General features: G+C 40.8%; 1 protein-coding gene across 2 annotated transcripts in view; it reads left to right on the top strand.

Annotated features, from left to right (window-relative positions):
- Positions 1–20,641, top strand: part of NTAQ1 (N-terminal glutamine amidase 1) — a 173,509-nt gene that overhangs the window by 22,192 nt on the left and 130,676 nt on the right. For both annotated transcript variants that reach the window (XM_078686806.1, XM_078686805.1), the window contains exon 2: positions 14,939–15,038. In XM_078686806.1, coding sequence (XP_078542932.1) covers positions 14,939–15,038 — 100 coding nt within the window. The remainder of the gene's footprint in view (positions 1–14,938; positions 15,039–20,641) is intronic.

Raw genomic sequence — 20,641 nt, 5'->3', positions numbered from 1 at the left:
TTTTAAAAGTGATAGATAAAATATAATAATTATTTACTATCAATAATAATTGTAAAATTTATTAAAACCAATTTAATTAAAAAAATTCCCCACGATTTTGCATTGATTTCAATGAAAGTAATTGTCCTTTATTTATTTCCATAAATGAAGCTGGTTGTCCCGCGGAACTGAAAATGAAGGTTAAAAAGAAGAAGAAAGGGAAGCTTCTGAAAGGAAATGGGATAAGCATACAGGTAAGGATAATATTACATTATTTTTGAAGTAATAATTTAGTAAAAAGATGTTTAGATTAAATAAATACATTAATAACAATAAAGACAACATTGTTTCCTTCTTTATTTTTTTATTAAAAAAATATAGCTAAATTTCTATTTTTTCAAGGAAATTTATACATATTTTTCTGTATTTTAATGACTTATAATTATTTTAATAAAAATATATTAAAATATTAATAAAAATAGTCCCTTTTTAATCTTTGCAGTTTTCGATGACGTAAGTACGTAAACGTAAGCGGCCATTTTGAAGAGCATCGATGGAGGAAGCAGCTGGAAGCTGATCTGCGTCCAGGTAGGAAACATGTCTAATTATTATTTATACATGTTAAGTTAAAAAGTATACATATATTGTAAAGAAAGGATAAGGAGAGATTGCAGTTTACAGATGTAATGAAAATATTGTAAAAAAAGCATGTTGCCGATCATGTAATTAGAGTATGCCTATGTCGGGTCGAAGAAAATTAAAAGTTAAAGAGAAAAGTTATTTGTGATAATAATTTATTGATTTTGAACAATAAAGGAATGTAATGTTAATGTTTTATAGAAAAAAAATTGGTTTACGAAAAGAAGATTTCATAATTGCATTTTTCGATAATTTCTTGCTTTTCTTTGTATATAAAAAAAATGAAATGTGGTTATTCAATTTTTGAATAAAGCTTCTTCGATTTATAACTGTAATTTTGGTAATTAGAAAAAATCTAATAAATAATTTACTTTGTATGCGTTGTTTTTTGAAAGTATTAGGATTGAAAGTGATAGTATGATTTACAAGGAGGGAATAATTGTTTACTTTGGATTGGTTGGTTAGATAATATAAAATTATCTTTATAATTTATTCTTGTAACTAGTAGAGGTGGAGATAGGGAGAATAAGCTTATTTTGGTGGTAGATTTGTTTCCTTTTAAAAAAAATTGCTTTGGATTTTTGCATTTAATTCGTAAATAGCTAGGGTGATATAGGGAGAAAATGTTTTGTTAGGAGGTAGTATTTTATTTAGGATGCAATTATAATGATCACATATTTTTCAACTAAGTATTAGAATTATAATATGATCGATCAACATATTATAACAAGTAGGAGTGCAAAAGAGTACCCTTTTTGTATATCGTGGTCTTTATCTGGATGTTTAGCGAGATACTTTAATTTTTGGTTTACCAAAATAGAAGAATAATTGAATTTATTTGATTTATTTCCTGTTATTACTATGGCATTTTATATACATTTTTGAAAATATTTTGTGCTTGTAAACACAATTTATATGACAATGACATGGTTATTTAAAGAAGCTTTTTCCAAGATATTTTTTTATTCCAAAAAATAGAAGAAATTATTTCTAATTCAAAATGCATTTTTTTTTTAAATATATTGTCAGATGGTTGTCAAATTGGAAAATATTTTCAAAATTTTCAAAAAAAGATTAAAAATATTGGCTTCTTTAGATTTCGGATTATTGTAATATTTTGATGTTTCAAACATTGGTTTAATAAAGTTTGCAGACCCGACGAAAATTTTAAAAATAGTTTTGGAAAAATGTTATAGCCAATTGTAATAAGTGTTTGTTTAAATTTAGGGCAAAGCAGGAAAGTAAAGAGAAAAAGTTATTTATAAGCTTAGAATGTTAGCAACATTTTCAAGGTAGTCTAGAGCCACAGACAACGAAAATTGTTGTATAATACCCAATAGTCTCTCAGACATTTCCTTTGTTCTTTGTGTAACTCGTGGGTTTAGACTACCAGCTAATGTTTGTGAAAGTCTCATTTCTTGAAAACCTTGCTCCTTCTTCAAAGTTTCCAAAAAAGAGTAGAAATTAGGGTGTGGTTTTCCAATTGTATGGTTGAAGGAGTTATGCCGTCCCTCAATGGCATTATTTGTTTTAGCTTCTCCCTCTAAACAGCTCGTGTAACAGTTCCACCACTCCACATGGAAACGTGGCTTCCTCCTGCGACCCGATCTGCTTAGGTGCCCAATCCATGTGTCTTCAAAATAATTTAGAATGGGTGCCAATTTGTCTTCATTAACATTGTAATAATTTGATTCTGTAATGGCAGTGTAGTACTCATCTACACTTTCGGGAGGCACAAAACAAAGAGCTGTTAATTTTTTTAACTCAACTTGTAGTTTGCTATCTGTTGAGTATTCTGCAACCAGGGTTGTTTTCTGTAACTTACGCCAGAATGCCTGGGAAAAATTGAAAAAACAACCCTGAATTTGGGTATCCGTGTACGTTTTATTGATCACATTGATCATGCTCAATTCAAAATCCATAATTATTTTCCTAGGACTTTTGGTCGTTGTATTTTTAATAACTGATAAAAGTTCAGTGTAGGTTGCAGAAGACTTATCAGGTAGTAAACTATATACTAAGGGGATCACATTATGGTTAATTTTAGCGTGTATAGTGTAAATTTGGGTGAAAGGATCGTGTGTACTTTTAAACTTCCCATCCATCATTCAAATTTCACTATTTTCTAACTTAACAAGGTTGCGGGGTGTACCTAAAATTAGAATACGTTTTTGAGGGTTTTCGTTGTCATGGAGAAGGAAGGGTTCATCAGCAAAAGAAATAGTAAGTTCATGTGGAATAACAATGTCAGAAAAGGTATGAGGTGTAATTGTTTGTGTGTTACTTGCCTGCTTTTGTCTTTGTATAATTCGCCTCAGATTAGGAATTATAGGCATATTGATAGCGACATGACTGGGGACATGCTGTGCAATCTCTCTTAAAATGGATCCTGTAGAATCATTGGAGGTGCTTGCAAGTTCTTTCATCTCATTTATGGTTTCTCTTACATCAATCTCCATTGCAGAGGCAGAGTGATTATGATCAGTTGTTTTAATAATAATATTTTCATGGGTAATCACTCTGCCGCTGCAATGGGATGAGTAGTATTGCACGCACCTCCAATGATTTCTGGGAAAACTTATCCTTTCTTTACAATATATGCATCCAGCATGATTAAGTAATTTATTTCCTTTTCTGGATTTTATGTAAGTAGCAGTTTCCTGAGCAGACATTATCTGTAAAGAAAAAATGTTTTATTTTAGTATGTAAATTGAAATGACAAATAAGACATAATAATAATCTACATTTTCCTAACTGCTGCATTTTTATGGAGTTAGAATAGTAATAGTTACTTCTACTCTATGTCACACTTTCTCTACTGCTGCACCTTCCTGGAGTATGAATAGTAATTTTTAGTTCTACACTATCCCACACTTTCTCTACTGCTGCACCTTCCTGGAGTTAGAATAGTAATTCTTACCCCTAGACTATCCCACATTTATCTACTGCTGCAACCTTCCTGGAGTTAGAATAGTAATTATTATCCCTACACTATCCCACACTTTCTCTACTGCTGCACCTTCCTGGAGTTAGAATAGTCATTCTTACCCCTAGACTATCCCACACTTTTCCTACTGCTGCACCTTCCTGGAGTTTCAATAGTAATTCTTACCCCTACTGTATCCCACACTTTCCCTACTGCTGTATCTTCCTGGAGTTAGATTAGTAAATTTTACCCCTAGACTATCCCACACTTTCTCTACTGCTGCACCTTCCTGGAGTTAGAATAGTAATTTTTACCCCTAGACTATCCTACACTTTCCCTACAGCTGCACCTTCCTGGAGTTAGAATAGTAATTCTTACCCCTACACTATTCCACACTTTCCATACTGCTGCACCTTTTTGGAGTTAGAATAGTAATGTGTTTTGTAATGTGCTTTTTAAATACCTTTTGATGTAGATGTTTTCTATTTGCTGTATTTTTTGTTCTGGTTTCTCGTTTTTTGCTGCTCTTTTTGGTTGTCTGGTCTTCTGGGATCCGCATTTTGATTTGGTTTTGAGAAGATTTATATGAGTATCTGAAAATATGAGAAAAAAATATGAAATGTAATATTTAATTTCAATGTTGGAGATACAGTCACGTATGTTAATACTTTTCTGCATACGTTATATTACATTTACATTACCTTGCAAGTTTACAACACTTTCCCTACTGCTGCACCTCCCTGGAGTTAGAATAGTAATTATTACCCCTACTTTATCCTAAATGTTATCTACTGCTGCACCTTCCTGGAGTTAGAATAGTAATTATTATCCCTACACTATCCCACACTTTCTCTACTGCTGCACCTTCCTGGAGTTAGAATAGTCATTCTTACCCCTAGACTATCCCACACTTTCCCTACTGCTGCACCTTCCTGGAGTTAGAATAGTAATTCTTACACCTACACTATCCCACACTTTCTCTACTGCTGCACCTTTTTGGAGTTAGAATAGTAATGTGTTTTGTAATGTGCTTTTTAAATACCTTTTGATGAAGATGTTTTCTATTTGCTGTATTTTTTGTTCTGGTTTCTCGTTTTTTGCTGCTCTTTTTGGTTGTCTGGTCTTCTGGGATCCGCCTTTTGATTTGGTTTTGAGAAGATTTATAAGAGTACCTGAAAATACGAGAAAAAAATAAGAAATGTAATATTTAATTTCAATGTTTGAGATGTAGTTACATATGTTAATACTTTTCTGCATACGTTATATTACATTTACATTACCTTGCAACTTTACAACACTTTCCCTACTGCTGCACCTTCCTGGAGTTAGAATAGTAATTATTACCCCTACTGTATCCCACACTTTATCCACTGCTGCACCTTCCTGGAGTTAGAATAGTATTTATTATTCCTACACTATCCCACACTTTCTCTACTGCAGCACCTTCCTGGAGTTAGAATAGTCATTCTTACCCCTAGACTATCCCACACTTTTCCTACTGCTGCACCTTCCTGGAGTTTGAATAGTAATTCTTACCCCTACTGTATCCCACACTTTCCCTACTGCTGTATCTTCCTGGAGTTAGATTGGTAAATTCTACCCCTAGACTATCCCACACTTTCCCTACTGCTGCACCTTCCTGGAGTTAGAATAGTAATTTTTACCCCTAGACTATCCCACACTTTCCCTACTGCTGCACCTTCCTGGAGTTAGAATAGTAATTCTTACCCCTACACTATCCCACACTTTCCCTACTGCTGCACCTTTTTGGAGTTAGAATAGTAATATGTTTTGTAATGTGCTTTTTAAATACCTTTTGATGTAGATGTTTTCTATTTGCTGTATATTTTGTTTTTGTTTCTCGTTTTTTGCTGCTCTTTTTGGTTGTCTGGTCTTCTGGGACCCGCTTTTTGATTTTGTTTTGAGAAGATTTATATGAGTATCTGAAAATATGAGAAAAAAATATGAAATGTAATATTTAATTTCAATGTTGGAGATACAGTCACATATGTTAATACTTTTCTGCATACGTTATACTACATTTACATTACCTTGCAACTTTACAACACTTTCCCTACTGCTGCACCTTCCTGAGTTAGAATAGTAATTATTACCCCTACTGTATCCCACACTTTATCTACTGCTGCACCTTCCTGGAGTTAGAATAGTAATTATTATCCCTACTCTATCCCACACTTTCTCTACTGCTGCACCTTCCTGGAGTTAGAATAGTCATTCTTACCCCTAGACTATCCCACACTTTTCCTACTGCTGCAGCTTCCTGGAGTTTGAATAGTAATTCTTACCCCTACTGTATCCCACACTTTCCCTACTGCTGTATCTTCCTGGAGTTAGATTAGTAAATTTTACCCCTAGACTATCCCACACTTTCCCTACAGCTGCACCTTCCTGGAGTTAGAATAGTAATTTTTACCCCTTGACTATCCCACACTTTCCCTACTGCTGCACCTTCCTGGAGTTGGAATAGTAATTCTTACCCCTACACTATCCCACACTTTCCCTACTGCTGCACCTTTTTGGAGTTAGAATAGTAATGTGTTTTATAATGTGCTTTTTAAATACCTTTTGATGTAGATGTTTTCTATTTGCTGTATATTTTGTTCTGGTTTCTCGTTTTTTTCTGCTCTTTTTGGTTGTCTGATCTTCTGGGATTCGCTTTTTGATTTGGTTTTGAGAAGATTTATATGAGTACCTGAAAATATGAGAAAAAAATAAAAAATTTAATATTTAATTTCAATGTTTGAGATGTAGTTACATATGTTAATACTTTTGTGCATATGTTATTCTTTTTTTTATTGTTGCACGTTCCAGAGGTTAGATTATTCATTGTTATCCCTACACTATTCCACAGTTTACCTACAGCTGCACCTTCTTGGAGTTAGAATAGTTATTGTTACTCTTATACTATTTAACAGTTTATCTACTGCTGTAACTTTCTGGAGTTTGAATAGTAATTGTTATCTCTACAGTATACCACATTTTCCTACTGCTGCACATTTTTGGATTTAGATTAGTAATTTTTATTCCTACTCCATCCCACACTTTTGCAATATTTTACTACCGATATACTTGAACACAGTATAAAAATGCTGTTATGCAAATTATAAAATAATTACCTTCTTTAAAAATGGACTTTTGAATTTCCAAAGATGAAAGTATTTATTATATTTTCGTTACTGAATTTCTGTGTAAAAATTAGATTAAATATGTGTGGATTAGAAAATGTTTTGCAATTTTATTAAATTTAAATTATGATTTTTTTAAATTAGAAAAGTACCTTGAAATTATTGTTGAAGAAGAGTATGGATCCTTTAGTAAAATCCAATTTTTTTAAACTTCGCTTTTTCGTCAAACTTTATAGAAGTTCTTCTATATTTACTATTTTAAGTTTTCGTGCTGTTAGAAAAATAATATATTGTTAGATATTTGAAAATAATTATATTTACTAAACCATGTAATTTCAATTATAATCATCTTAAAAAATTTTGTGCTTCATTTTATTAATATATGTCTCATTAATTATAGTAATATCTGGGTGGTGATAATGTTAATTTAAGTTTGAAAATCAAACTTATTAGGGATCGCATTTTAAATATTTTATGAAAATATTCCTGTTATTACTTTTGTAAACGTACTTGTATTGCGAAAAGTAATGCTTCTAAAAAGAAATCGGGTGTTATCTCGAAGAAGAGGTCAGAGGGTCAGCTTTTGGCGTCTGGTCACTCTGGTAGTTGATAATCAACTAATTTAAAAATGGTGTCTTACTCGTATTTATAAGTTTGAGACAGTGTCACTGTTATTTTTAAGAAACATAGAGTTGGTATTTATTTTTTAATTCCGTTTCATTTCTGTGGAAAGTTATCATTTAAAAATTAAATAAAGATGTGTAGTTTTCACTTTTTCATTCCGATTTGGCATCCATTTTGAAACTTGTGTTGTGCTATTATTTTCATGGAAAGAGTTGTAGGACATATCTATGAAATACACAGTTTAAAATGGCGACTATGTTTATGTAAAATGTTTGTTTTTACGAATATATATTTACAATAAAAATAATATATTCTGAGTATGTTATATTTTATAATTCGTTTCATGTGTAAAATTTTCATTAGTTACGATAAAATGAGTATTTTTAAAAATACCCGAGTATTAATTTTAATACTCGAGTATTAATTTTAAGAAAAGTTTCGTATTTCTTTGAATTAACGTTTCATTTTTATCTACATTTTAAAACACTTCCCCACCCAAAACCCCTAATTTCCCTACATCCCGTGCCAGGTTTTATTTTACAAAAAAAATAAAAATAACGTATTTTATGCGTTGTAAAGGTATGCGTTGTAATTGAATTCGTTGTAATAGCATTTTCCTACTAATAACTCTATTTCGCGTTGTAACAGTATTCTTTGTAAAAACATGCGTTGTAAAAGTATTTGCGTTGTAAAAAATGCGTTGTAAATACAAGCGTTGTAATAGTATGCGTTGTAACGTCATACATCCACTAAAAGGAGAACTCGTGCAGCAAGCAAGTCAAAAGTATATTCTCAAATTGATTGCAAGGTGGCTCGCAAGCTTGTTAATATTTATTCACTCCTGAGGCACAGCCGGGAGCATTACATTGTGTGTATTAGCTTGCTTTTAAAATATTTCGTGTAACTTTTAAACTGTTTTGGAGTTTATTCCCTACCTGCTCCTTGCACTTTTGGGCACTCTTTCTCCCTCAGCGTCCCTCACGCAGCCGAGGTAAACGCTGCCTGCGGGGCGAGGGAAGCATTTCTTGGCGCCATCACCGGGCCTCACAGGCCACGAGGCCACGCCCCCCCGCCCTCTTAAGCCGGGTTGAGTTCGAGCCCGAGTTTGAGACCTAACACTCCTGAGGCACAGCCGGGAGCATTACATTGTGTGTAGTAGCTTGCTTTTAAAATATTTCGTGTAACTTTTAAACTGTTTTGGAGTTTATTCCCTACCTGCTCCTTGCACTTTTGGGCACTCTTTCTCCCTCAGCGTCCCCCATGCAACCGAGGTAAACGCTGCCTGCGGGGCGAGGGAAGCATTTCTTGGCGCCATCACCGGGCCTCACAGGCCACGCCCACTCACCCGAGGCCACGCCCCCCCGCCCTCTTAAGCCGGGTTGAGTTCGAGCCCGAGTTTGAGACCTAACACTCCTGAGGCACAGCCGGGAGCATTACATTGTGTGTATTAGCTTGCTTTTAAAATATTTCGTGTAACTTTTAAACTGTTTTGGAGTTTATTCCCTACCTGCTCCTTGCACTTTTGGGCACTCTTTCTCCCTCAGCGTCCCCCACGCAGCCGAGGTAAACGCTGCCTGCGGGGCGAGGGAAGCATTTCTTGGCGCCATCACCGGGCCTCACAGGCCACGAGGCCACGCCCCCCCGCCCTCTTAAGCCGGGTTGAGTTCGAGCCCGAGTTTGAGACCTAACACTCCTGAGGCACAGCCGGGAGCATTACATTGTGTGTATTAGCTTGCTTTTAAAATATTTCGTGTAACTTTTAAACTGTTTTGGAGTTTATTCCCTACCTGCTCCTTGCACTTTTGGGCACTCTTTCTCCCTCAGCGTCCCCCACGCAGCCGAGGTAAACGCTGCCTGCGGGGCGAGGGAAGCATTTCTTGACGCCATCACCGGGCCTCACAGGCCACGAGGCCACGCCCCCCCCCCGCCCTCTTAAGCCGGGTTGAGTTCGAGCCCGAGTTTGAGACCTAACACTCCTGAGGCACAGCCGGGAGCATTACATTGTGTGTATTAGCTTGCTTTTAAAATATTTCGTGTAACTTTTAAACCGTTTTGGAGTTTATTCCCTACCTGCTCCTTGCACTTTTGGGCACTCTTTCTCCCTCAGCGTCCCCCACGCAGCCGAGGTAAACGCTGCCTGCGGGGCGAGGGAAGCATTTCTTGGCGCCATCACCGGGCCTCACAGGCCACGAGGCCACGCCCCCCCGCCCTCTTAAGCCGGGTTGAGTTTGAGCCCGAGTTTGAGACCTAACACTCCTGAGGCACAGCCGGGAGCATTACATTGTGTGTATTAGCTTGCTTTTAAAATATTTTGTGTAACTTTTAAACTGTTTTGGAGTTTATTCCCTACCTGCTCCTTGCACTTTTGGGCACTCTTTCTCCCTCAGCGTCCCCCACGCAGCCGAGGTAAACGCTGCCTGCGGGGCGAGGGAAGCATTTCTTGGTGCCATCACCGGGCCTCACAGGCCACGAGGCCACGCCCCCCCCCGCCCTCTTAAGCCGGGTTGAGTTCGAGCCCGAGTTTGAGACCTAACACTCCTGAGGCACAGCCGGGAGCATTACATTGTGTGTATTAGCTTGCTTTTAAAATATTTCGTGTAACTTTTAAACTGTTTTGGAGTTTATTCCCTACCTGCTCCTTGCACTTTTGGGCACTCTTTCTCCCTCAGCATCCCCCACGCAGCCAAGGTAAACGCTGCCTGCGGGGCGAGGGAAGCATTTTTTGGCGCCATCACCGGGCCTCACAGGCCACGCCCACTCACCCGAGGCCACGCCCTGACCACGCCCTATAAAAAATTTGTTTCCCCCGGAAGCGCAGCGGACGGGCGCAGCGGGCGCGTCATCTGCGCGCCAAAGGCGCGCCTAAGGCAAGTCCGTCTGGGCCCGGACGGCCCTAGGCCCTGCCACTATGCCCAAATCTCTGAAGTGCCAACTTACCTACACCAAAGACAGGCTACTCAGACTAAAACCCCTAAAACACACTAATTGTAAATACATCTATACAGGAGAAAGCCCCTTTAGCAACTGTGACCTCTGCAATCCGGCCGGTGCTGAAGCAGACTGTCACGGCCTTCAACTCTGCCTTCTTAACTGTAGGTCCCTCGTCAAACATGCCCACGAGATAAACCTCCTTATCCGAGACCGTGCCATTGACATTCTGTTTCTCACGGAAACATGGCTCACACCTAACACCGACTCCGATATTGTCAATGCCTTACCACCAGGCTACCAAATCCGCTCTCTGAACAGACCCCTCGGTAGAGGAGGTGGCCTGGCTATAATCTACAGAGAACACCTTTCCTGCAGAATTGACAATGGCAATATCGAAGACTGTGAAAGCTGCCTTTTCACTTTACAGATTTCACCGGTAATCTCTCTCTCCGGTCTTCTGCTATACTGCCCTCCTGGTGCTCCAGCCAAGTTCCCCAGCTCCCTCATGGACTCTGTGACCCTTATGGCAACGACATCTTCGAATTTTTTACTCCTTGGAGATCTCAATCTCTACTTTTTAGACCCCAAGGACACAACGGCAGCCGATCTGCTGCTGGATCTCTCCTCCGTCGGCCTACGACTAATGAATTTACAGGCCACCCACGACAAAGGCCACCTTCTAGACCCCATTTTCACCAATATCCATGATGCCAAACCCGCACTCCCCTCCCTCTCCCTTGGACAGACCACTTCCTGAGCCCTATCGACTGGTATCTTGAGGTCACGCCACCCCAACGGCCCAAAACCAGGGTCATTAACAGACGCTGGCACAAACTTGCGCCTGAAGAATGGGCCTCTAAGCTCAGGGAATCCCCCCCTCCCCCTGCCCTTGACCCCGCAACCGCTGACATGGAGTTTAATTCCTGGCTCACCCAATCTTTGGACAGCCTACTACCCATAACTAGTATCCTCAAACGAGCCAAGAGAGTAAACCCTTCCCCCTGGTACACCCCTGAACTTAACGCCCTACGGAAGGATTATAAAAGGCATGAACGCGCATGGAGGAAGGACAAACTCGCAGGCAAGAAAGCCGCCTTCCGGGCATCCATAAGAACTTACAAATTCGCGCTTCGCAACACCAAAAGTCTATTCTATGAGGAAAGAATAAAAAACTCCTCCTGTTCCGCCAGGGAAACTTTTACTATCTTAAAAGAACTTCCACCAGAGAAATCCCTCGATTCTAACACAGCGGGCGACAAATGCAACAAACTGGCAACATTTTTCAACGAGAAAATTCAGAAAATTCTCGCCTCCCTACCCCTAATCGATACCAGTGTCATAGGTGATGACTGCTTCAAACCTCCCGTGCCACTAGCCCTTATCCGGATACCCCCGCTCCCCTCCTTGACACCATCGGCCCAGTAACTACTGAAGAGGTCTTAGCAATGCTCGCCACTATCAAAAGTGGCTCTCCCAGCGACCCGGTACCCATACACTTCCTGAAAAAAGTGACCCCCATCATTGTCCCGCCGCTAACCGACCTCATTAATTCCTCATTACTCCAGGGAAAGGTCCCTCCCTGCTGGAAAGCGGCTGTAGTGAAGGCCCTCCTTAAGAAACCTACATTAGATCCGCAGGATTTAGCCAATTACAGGCCAATTTCCCTCCTCCCTGTGATTAGTAAAATCACTCAAAAATTGGTGAATAAAAAGCTCTCCCTATTCCTAGAGGCCAACAACCTACTCAGGAGCTCACAGACCGGCTTCCGTCCAGGTCAGGGCACGGACACCGCTCTCCTGGCGGCAGTGGAGGAGACCAGACGCATTCTGGACACAGGAGGATCAGTGGCAGTGATCCTCCTGGACCTCAGTGCGGCGTTCGACACTGTCAACCACCGGGTCTTAATCCAACGTCTCAGAGACATCGGAGTGGAGGGCATCGCCCGAGCGTGGCTCGCGTCATTCCTTACCCACCGCTCCTTCCAGGTCTGGGAGAACGACATCCACTCCCCAGCAGTTCCCCTCCAGTGTGGAGTGCCGCAGGGCTCGTCGCTGAGTCCGACGTTATTTAATGTCTACATGTCCCCACTGGAGGAGGTGGTCACCCCGTTTGGAGTGAAAATCATCAATTATGCTGATGACACCCAGCTGGTGGTGAACCTTTCCCATCCCAACCAAGAACCATCTAACCTCCACAGCTGCCTTGCTGAAATTCATGGGTGGATGAACAACTCAGCGTTGAAACTCAACGGGTCTAAGACCGAAATCCTGCTCCTGGGACAAAAAGGGCTCTCCCTACCCCCCAACATCTGGCCCTCATGTCTAGGTGAACCCCCTGTCCCCAAAACTGAGGTCAAGAGCCTGGGGATCTGGCTTGAGAAAGACCTGTCTTTCAGAACCCAGGCAAAAAAAACTGCGGGCATTTGCTTTGGGCTTCTCAGGTCAGTCAGGAAAATCTTCCCCCTGCTCCCTCTCATTTCCCGGAAATTTCTTATCCAAGGCCTCATTCTTTCTAGGCTGGATTACAGCAATGCCATCTATCTGGGAGCCCCCGAAGCCACCTTCAATAACTTGCAGAGAATCCAGAATGCCGCTGCCCGGCTTCTCACTAACACCCCGGCCAGATCCTCGGCAAAACCAGCCTTAAAGCAACTTCACTGGTTGCCAGTTAGAGAAAGAGTTATGTTCAAGGCTCTCTGCCTGGCCCATAAACTCTTACATAACGAAGGCCCCCCCATCCTTAAAAATTTCATCACCCCTTACAAAGCCACCAGATCACTCCGCTCGGACCATGAACACCTTATCACAGTTCACAGAGTGAAAAAGGCCTGCACTGGGGGACAGCGCTTTTCTGTAAACACGGCGAACCTCTGGAATTCCCTCCCCCGTAAACTTAGGATGGAACCAAATTACCTCCTATTCAGAAAATCTCTGAAAACGCACCTCTTCCCCTGATCCCTCTGATCTCCTCTGCTACCCTCCCTCTCGTCTGTCTAGGTCCAGCGCTGGGATGCTTACGGGTTACTACGCGCTCTACAAAACCCTATAATAATAATAATAATAATAATTCACCTGGTCATGTCTTTAGGTCAGCCAAAGTCTAGAAGATCACAGTTGTGGAAATCTTGACGAGTGTTCCCTATACGGTCTGAAGAAGAGTTGAAAACTAGAAGAACTTTCTCAGTTTATTGACTTACCTCTGAGTTCCTTGGGAAATGACTGATATTCCAACTATTAAAAAACACTATTGAAATGCTATGAAGTTTATGCTGTAATTCAGTAGGGCATATAAGAATTACTTTTTAACAAGATTTAGAACTCCAACAAATGTGGGACTAAATACATGCAGTGACCATGATGAAATTGTGGGTAGGGGCCCACCGGAAGTCTAAGCATTTAAAGTGAGCATTGTGCAGAAAGTTTTTCATATGTACTAACAGAATTGTTTTTACCTACATGCCCAAATATGTATTTTGTCGCTGCTCATAAATGTATACGTAGCCACAAGGATATAAAATAATCAGGTTAATGACCCAAGGTGTGTTACATACAGAGTGGCAGAGTGTTGTGTGTTGGAGAATTTGTTATATAATGTTTTAGATATCATTTGTCAACGAAAAGGTAAAAGGGTTTGGTCAATATTAGTACACACACCTTCCTCAGGACTATAAAAGATTTTTTTTTAATTACTCACAATTGCAGTTATATGATAGGAGGTTAACGGTGGTTAAAGGCCAATCCTCTGGAACATTTGAAAAAAAGTAAGACTTTATTTTCCTGAATGATGACTGACAGATCACAAAACATGAGAATACGAGATATAGTACATATTGTTGTTGATGATTGCCTCTTTCTTGCTTCAGTGTGATGCATATTAAAAGGTATGGAGACCCTTTAACAAGAAGATCAGACGTTCATGTATTCTACTAGCATGGGTTTATGACATAAATGATGGTCCTACTTGTAATTAAAGATCCTAAACCTAGATATATGGGGATCTCTGAAGGCCTACTTGGCCCAGTCTACAGATGCGATTACAAACTTATGCACTCAGATTTCAGACGCTTTTGCGTCGCCAGAGTCTACCTTGCTGGCTGAGGAGCACCTGCTTAAGGACGCCTTATGCAATCCATCTCTCGAGATCTGTAGGGCAGTGACGTGAGGCAGGCAAGACTATCAGTGGACCAGGAGTATAACAATATGCCCTCTTTGGGACACAAACACTTTTTCCAGCTTAGCATTCCCTGATTTACCATACAGAGAAAGAGTTATTCCTCATGTTGTCTACTTGCCCAATACATCCTGTATCCCAAGTATCAAATTGTTCTTGCGGCTAGCTCAGTTGTTCCCCTTTAGCCCATCAGACCTAGCAACAGCTGGTTCAAACGGCTCTTGCTTGCACCAGTGTGTTGTACCGCCCACTGTCCCACCCAGCCCATATGTACAACCTCACATATGCCGTTCATGTTTATGGTTAACCTAATCCACTTGTGCCATCCTGTTTCAAACTATAACCCGCCTCCATCTCTAATACCCTATATTTCTTGATAGCTCAGCTTAGTTATGTATGATATTCTTGTCCAGCAACGACCCACTTATGCATCAACGTGTTGTAGTCCTTAATTACAGAGATGTATCCTTTTCTGTTATGGCTGCCTCCTGTTCATCTAATTGAGAAACCTTTGACATTTCAGTGAGGAAAATGTTTGGAAGCTTTGCGAGTACATCAGAAACTGTGGCTGTTACCCGCTGGGAGACTTTTATGCTGTGTTCATTTCCAATGACAACAAAATGGTAAGTTAATGCAGTGTTCGTTGGCGCAATCGTTTTAGTTACACTTTAGTAGTGAAGCGGTGTTTGGAAAGTGGAATCACTCCTCTTTTTGTGACAAAATATTTCGTACATATAGCGCAGTGATTGTGACACATTTCATAAACTGATGTGTCTTTAACACTGTTGTCAATTTGTTTACAATTTTTTCATTTCAAAAGTTTTGATGTAATAAATTCAAAATAGTTGGATTTGCAGAGACAAAGAACTATCCAAAAGGCAAACAATAATACTTTTAGCAAACATTGAACACATGTATCGTTGGCTGGGTCGAAATGCAGCGCTAACTTTGTGCAGCATTTGCGATGCGACTCGGCCAAATCATTGCCCTTGCTGCATGCGTCAGTCCTGCCCTGTGCAAAGAGGCCATTCTTAGGAGTCTGTTGAAGCCATGCCTCGTGAACATGTATGACGCAGGATGTCACGCGTTGGTGTGTGGATGGCTGCAAACCAGAATGATCTCTCTATTCACATTCACAAAGACCAACATTGCTTTACCTGTCCCTTGAAAACATCAAAAACTCTCACATCGTGAAAGGAATATTGGCTGGGTGATTTATTTTGCAACAAGCTATACAAAACAGTGCTGTGCAGTTCAGTTACTAACTTGAAAAGCATCATCACTTGGTCCTAATCCCTTAAACGCTGGAATCTGAGCCCAGATATTAAACAAGATTTGTTTATCAACATAATAATTCGGTTTAACCAATATTTGGGGAATCCCTTTTCATTGGCAGCGTATATGCCACCCCCGCCTTTGGGACAATCCTTCGCTGACCGCATCCTTGGCCTGTGAGGAGCATTACCGGATGGTCTGGCAGTAATTGGTGGCACTCTGAATGATGTTATATCCCTGGAGGTAGGGGGAGTAGGAGTCCGGGGTTCCAGATTGCGGTCTCTTGCTGCGGTGCTGGTGGTGGGAAGATGCATGGAGGACCTATCATCTCTCTGATGCCGGCTACACATATTATCCCCCAGTTTATGTCTCCTTCTCCTGGCTGCACCATTAGCTGGTGCTTGCCTGCCTATTACATTGTGTATATGAGGTATACATTCTGCCTAGAGGACTATCTGATCATTCTCCTGTGGTATTGTGGCTTCATGTGGGTCTGCGGCGTCCTTCCTTTCGTTGGCGGCTTTCACCCTGGCACTTGCAAAACCCGTCCTACAGGCCCTGCTATATCACGCTATATTGGAATATTTCTCCCTTAATGCTGAGAATGTCTCCTTTGAGACAGTTTTATTGGAGGCCCTGAAGCCGGTGCTTAGGTGTGTCGATATTAGCTTCTGTGTTGGCGAGGCAAGGCGCAGAACTCAGGCATTGTTTTAACTTGAGGTGCAGATATTAGACCTAGAGGGACGTGGTCGTGGTGATGATGGCAGAATGGCGCAACGGCAACTATGTCTAACCAAACAGAAATACTAGCAGGTGCTCCTTGAAGAGAACACGCATGCCTGGCAGGCATTTCAGATTTGTATATATCAATGGAAGGATAAAACCAGCTCAATGCTCCACAGACTGTGCCAGGTACCCCGTGTGCCAGTTATTCACAATGAGCGGGGGGAATTGCTGTTGGGTCCTAGAGACATGGCTCAGAGCTTTGCTCATTATTATAAAGACTTTTATGCCCAGAGGAAGGTTGTAACCGCAGACCAAATAGCCGACTTTATCGAAGCTTTGCACCCCAAATCCCTGTCCACGTCCTCTAGCACTCAGCTAGATGAGCCTCTTACTGAGGAGGAACTGGTTGCGGCTTGTCGTGTATTTCTATAGGTTCTGAATCGATCCCCCTATTCCTGACCCTATTCTGGTTAAACTACCTAGCTAGTTAACTAACAGTCAGCCCATGAGGCAAGAAATCCCCCATGATGCAGATACCGTTATCTGACGCAGTCACACTACGGCACAGGAACGTGTTATCTGATTAGGTCATAACGCTTGAGATCTAATTAGACAAGCGACATTCCTCCAGCCCCTGATAAGGCATACGACGTTCTCATAACAAATCAAACCTATGACAACCTGGATAATCCGTGCGGCCATTGTTTTGATTTCACAGAGAACTTTAGTAAAGAATGTGCTAACGAGCAAGTCGTATGACATCTTTATTGACGTACCTATGTCCATCCTTACGTCAATCCCGGCACCTTTAAGGTATAAATATTGCCGACCTTGCCCTATGCAAACACACGCGTGGTGACAAGACGGAGCAGCCATACTTGCCGAAGCAGAGAGCAGAAGCAGACCCCGCAGGCAACAGCCCCGCCTTCCTGACGCGCTGAGAGACGCGCTGCTATCTCAAGCCGAGAGACCCAGCACCGGCGCTTCCGGGTAGCCCTCGCAGGCAGCCTGGAATATCGAGAGCAGAGAAAGAGATACCATTCCTCATTCATCCTAAATTCCAGGTACAGAACTGAATAACCCCTCCTAGAGAATTCTTTAGTTATTCACTTGGCAAAAACAAACTTAACTTAAACTGTAACTTTCTATTCCCGCCCACGCATTAGACTTAGGTCAGGTACACGGGGTAGGCGTATTTAGAAACACCAGTTGAGTGCGTTTAGTCAAATGTATATGTGTATGTAAATATATTTTAATCATTTTAAACATCATATGGCTCAGAAACCATATCAATGTTTTTACAGTATTATTTTGTACTATTGCTTTTAACGTATGCACTTTACTTAACTATAAGTATTGCAATAATATCGATCCATTTCTCTTGTACGAGAAAAGAGACTGATCAATAAATAACATCTTTTATTGAACACGCCCGTCTCTTCCTTTTCTCTACATTCTGATGAGACTAAGAATGCACGTACTGACTGAGTAAAATAATTGCCTTGTGCTCACACGACTCTTGAGATTGACTCTTGATTAGGGGAGAGCAAAGTTGTCATGTTCTATGGTTGTCAGAAACTAAATCCCTTCTTGTCTAATCAGGGAAGTTAATCCTTCCTTGAACATTCGAGAAAGTTTCTAGCGAACTCTGAGCTTAGCTGGCAAACCCAAAAATTAAGTCTAGTATCGACAGTAGTAGACCTAGTTAACGTCTGGCCTAGGCCTTTACTGCTGTAGGTACTATTCCAATGCGCAGAGCCTATTGGGAAAATAGGAACTACACTACATGGCGCCCAACGCGTTTGGAAAGGGCGATAAAACTAACGTAAGACATTTAGAGTAACTCAGTCGTGCTTTCTCACTCAGACCCCTTTTCCCAAATACTCCAAAGACGTCTGGAGTGGGTGAAAGGTTATAATATCCTCCAAAACCTCGCAGGAGGGAACTCCTATGTATGGTTCTTGGTCTAGTCAACGTTGAAGGATAAAACAGTTCCAAAATATTGTGCATCTAATCTCTGTTTCCATAAAGAAACCTGATCTGCAAATAAACATAATACCATCCTGTCAGCAAAATGGACAGCGATGAAGAACGAGTGGTTACTAGATTAGCTACTGAAATAGCAGATGCTGATGCTACCATGCAAGCAGCAGACGCGGATATAATACTCATTCCGGTCGCCAAAAGGAGATCTATAACCTTAAAACTTATAGAAAATGGACTGACACCTAGAGGTGGCACAGTCATATTCGTAATCGAGGCACACGAATATCGGCAGACAGAGGTATACTATACATGGATACATTTTCCAGCAGCTAATACTATAACAAAGTACTTCCACTATTACAAAGTAGAGGAACCTCCTAATGAGTACACTCCTTTCGAGGAAGTGGAAGTACCACTCAAATTCCAAGAGCATTTGCTCTTATTTGATGGCGCCCTAAAACATAATAATCACATTACAAGGCTCGGTCCTTTAGGAAGACCAGGAGCAACGTGGCCGGTCTTAGCCGGATACACACCATATCCAGACATCGAAAGAATGCCTGCAGCAGAGCTGTTAATACAGCTAAAACAACTACTAAAAATTCACAGACAATTAGTTCAGTATGTAATGCGGACTTCAACAATTCAGCCAGCGATTAAACTTCCACAGCTGACCCCTCACCAGGGGAACACAAATAAAATTACACCACAGAACATCCAATCCTGCCTAGGTAAAGTTCCAGCTAAACGGGAACAGATACCATTCTGGTTGGCACAGAAAATTACCCAAATAGAGGCGGTGTTTCCTGACACCACCCCATTAGAAAAACACAGAATTCTGACTATATGTCTCCCAATGGGAATCGCACCACACATTGAGGACTGTGACACTTGGGGTACAGTCTTTGCTTCCATCTACACAAAAACGCACGGTGTTCCATCCATTTCGGTAATACCAGATGTGCTAAAACAAATTCAAGATGAATATGGTCCAGAACCTGCTTTAACTCTTGGTATGAAATTACTAAAAGACTTCAAGCAGGTCTCGGCTATATTACTAGCCAACATAAAGGGTGAAGCAGCAAACGTGGCGATCCGCCAGAGGTTAAAAGAGACAGATATAGCAGACCAACCAGCTGAAATTGCCAGAATCATAGAAAAATCCTATGAAGAACTAGGCAGAGATAGTCTAGGTGGAATACCAGTAAAACCGCAACTGACTACAAGTCCAGAAAAAATGTTTTTTAATAATAATAATAATTCACCAAAAAAGAACTGGGATGGAAACAAACAATCCAATCCAAAAGAAAAGAAATTCCAGTCCAGAGGAAGGTCTCCTAGGCGAAGAGAGAAATCTCCAAACCCGAGACAAAGGTCACCTCAGAGTGAACCCTCTGGGAATAGATATAACCTTAGAAATAGGGATAATATTAAAAAACCTGATAGATATCAAGACATTGATACACGTCCCTCTCAATCTTTTCAGAATTCCTCGCAGAAATCGGAAAGAAGAGGACGATCAGAAGAGCACGCCAAGTCCAAAGACAAGGAACCTGCTCAACTGAAAAAGAAATCACAATTTCCAAAAAAGAAGGTAGCCAGTATCAAGGTAGTTAACAATGCCGAGAATACTGAGGACACAACTGAAAAACGGAGAATGGGCTCAGACAATGCTAGACAGCGCAGCAGAGGTGAGCATAGCTCGCAAAGTCCTTATGGATCATCTGGAGACAGTGGACACGAATGAATATCTTCAAGTGGAAACTGCAGATACCAGAGTTAGCAAGCCCCACAAAATATACGAGATAACATTACGTATAGAGGGAGATAAGACTAGGAAAATAAGGGGACTATTTTGGGATAACCTCTCAAAGGGTTATGACATACTTCTAGCTGAAAAAGACTGGCCACCAGAGTTTGTCAGGGAGTGCCCTCATGGCGAAGAAGTAATTATGCCTGCCTTCTCGAATCAAATACCGATTCATAAAAAATATACACTTGCTAGAAAGTGGGCAGTGGCCTTAGCACCTGCTTTATATAAAAATCATGTAGGATGGGATGAGGATTCTCCTCCTCACAAAATCCAGTTAAAATCACAACCTACTGCACAAAGGCAGTACCCAATTAAGCAAGAAGCTAAAAAACAAGTAAATGAAATACTAGATCAGCTAGAATACCAGGGGGTGATTGAAACTTGCACCTCACAAATGAACAATCCTTTGTTTCCGGTCTCCAAACC

Source organism: Lissotriton helveticus, chromosome 4_1 (genome assembly GCF_964261635.1).
Source record: "Lissotriton helveticus chromosome 4_1, aLisHel1.1, whole genome shotgun sequence".
NCBI lineage: Eukaryota > Metazoa > Chordata > Amphibia > Caudata > Salamandridae > Lissotriton > Lissotriton helveticus.
The sequence above is the reverse complement of the archived record's forward strand: the minus strand, read 5'-3'. Positions and strand labels throughout refer to the sequence as shown.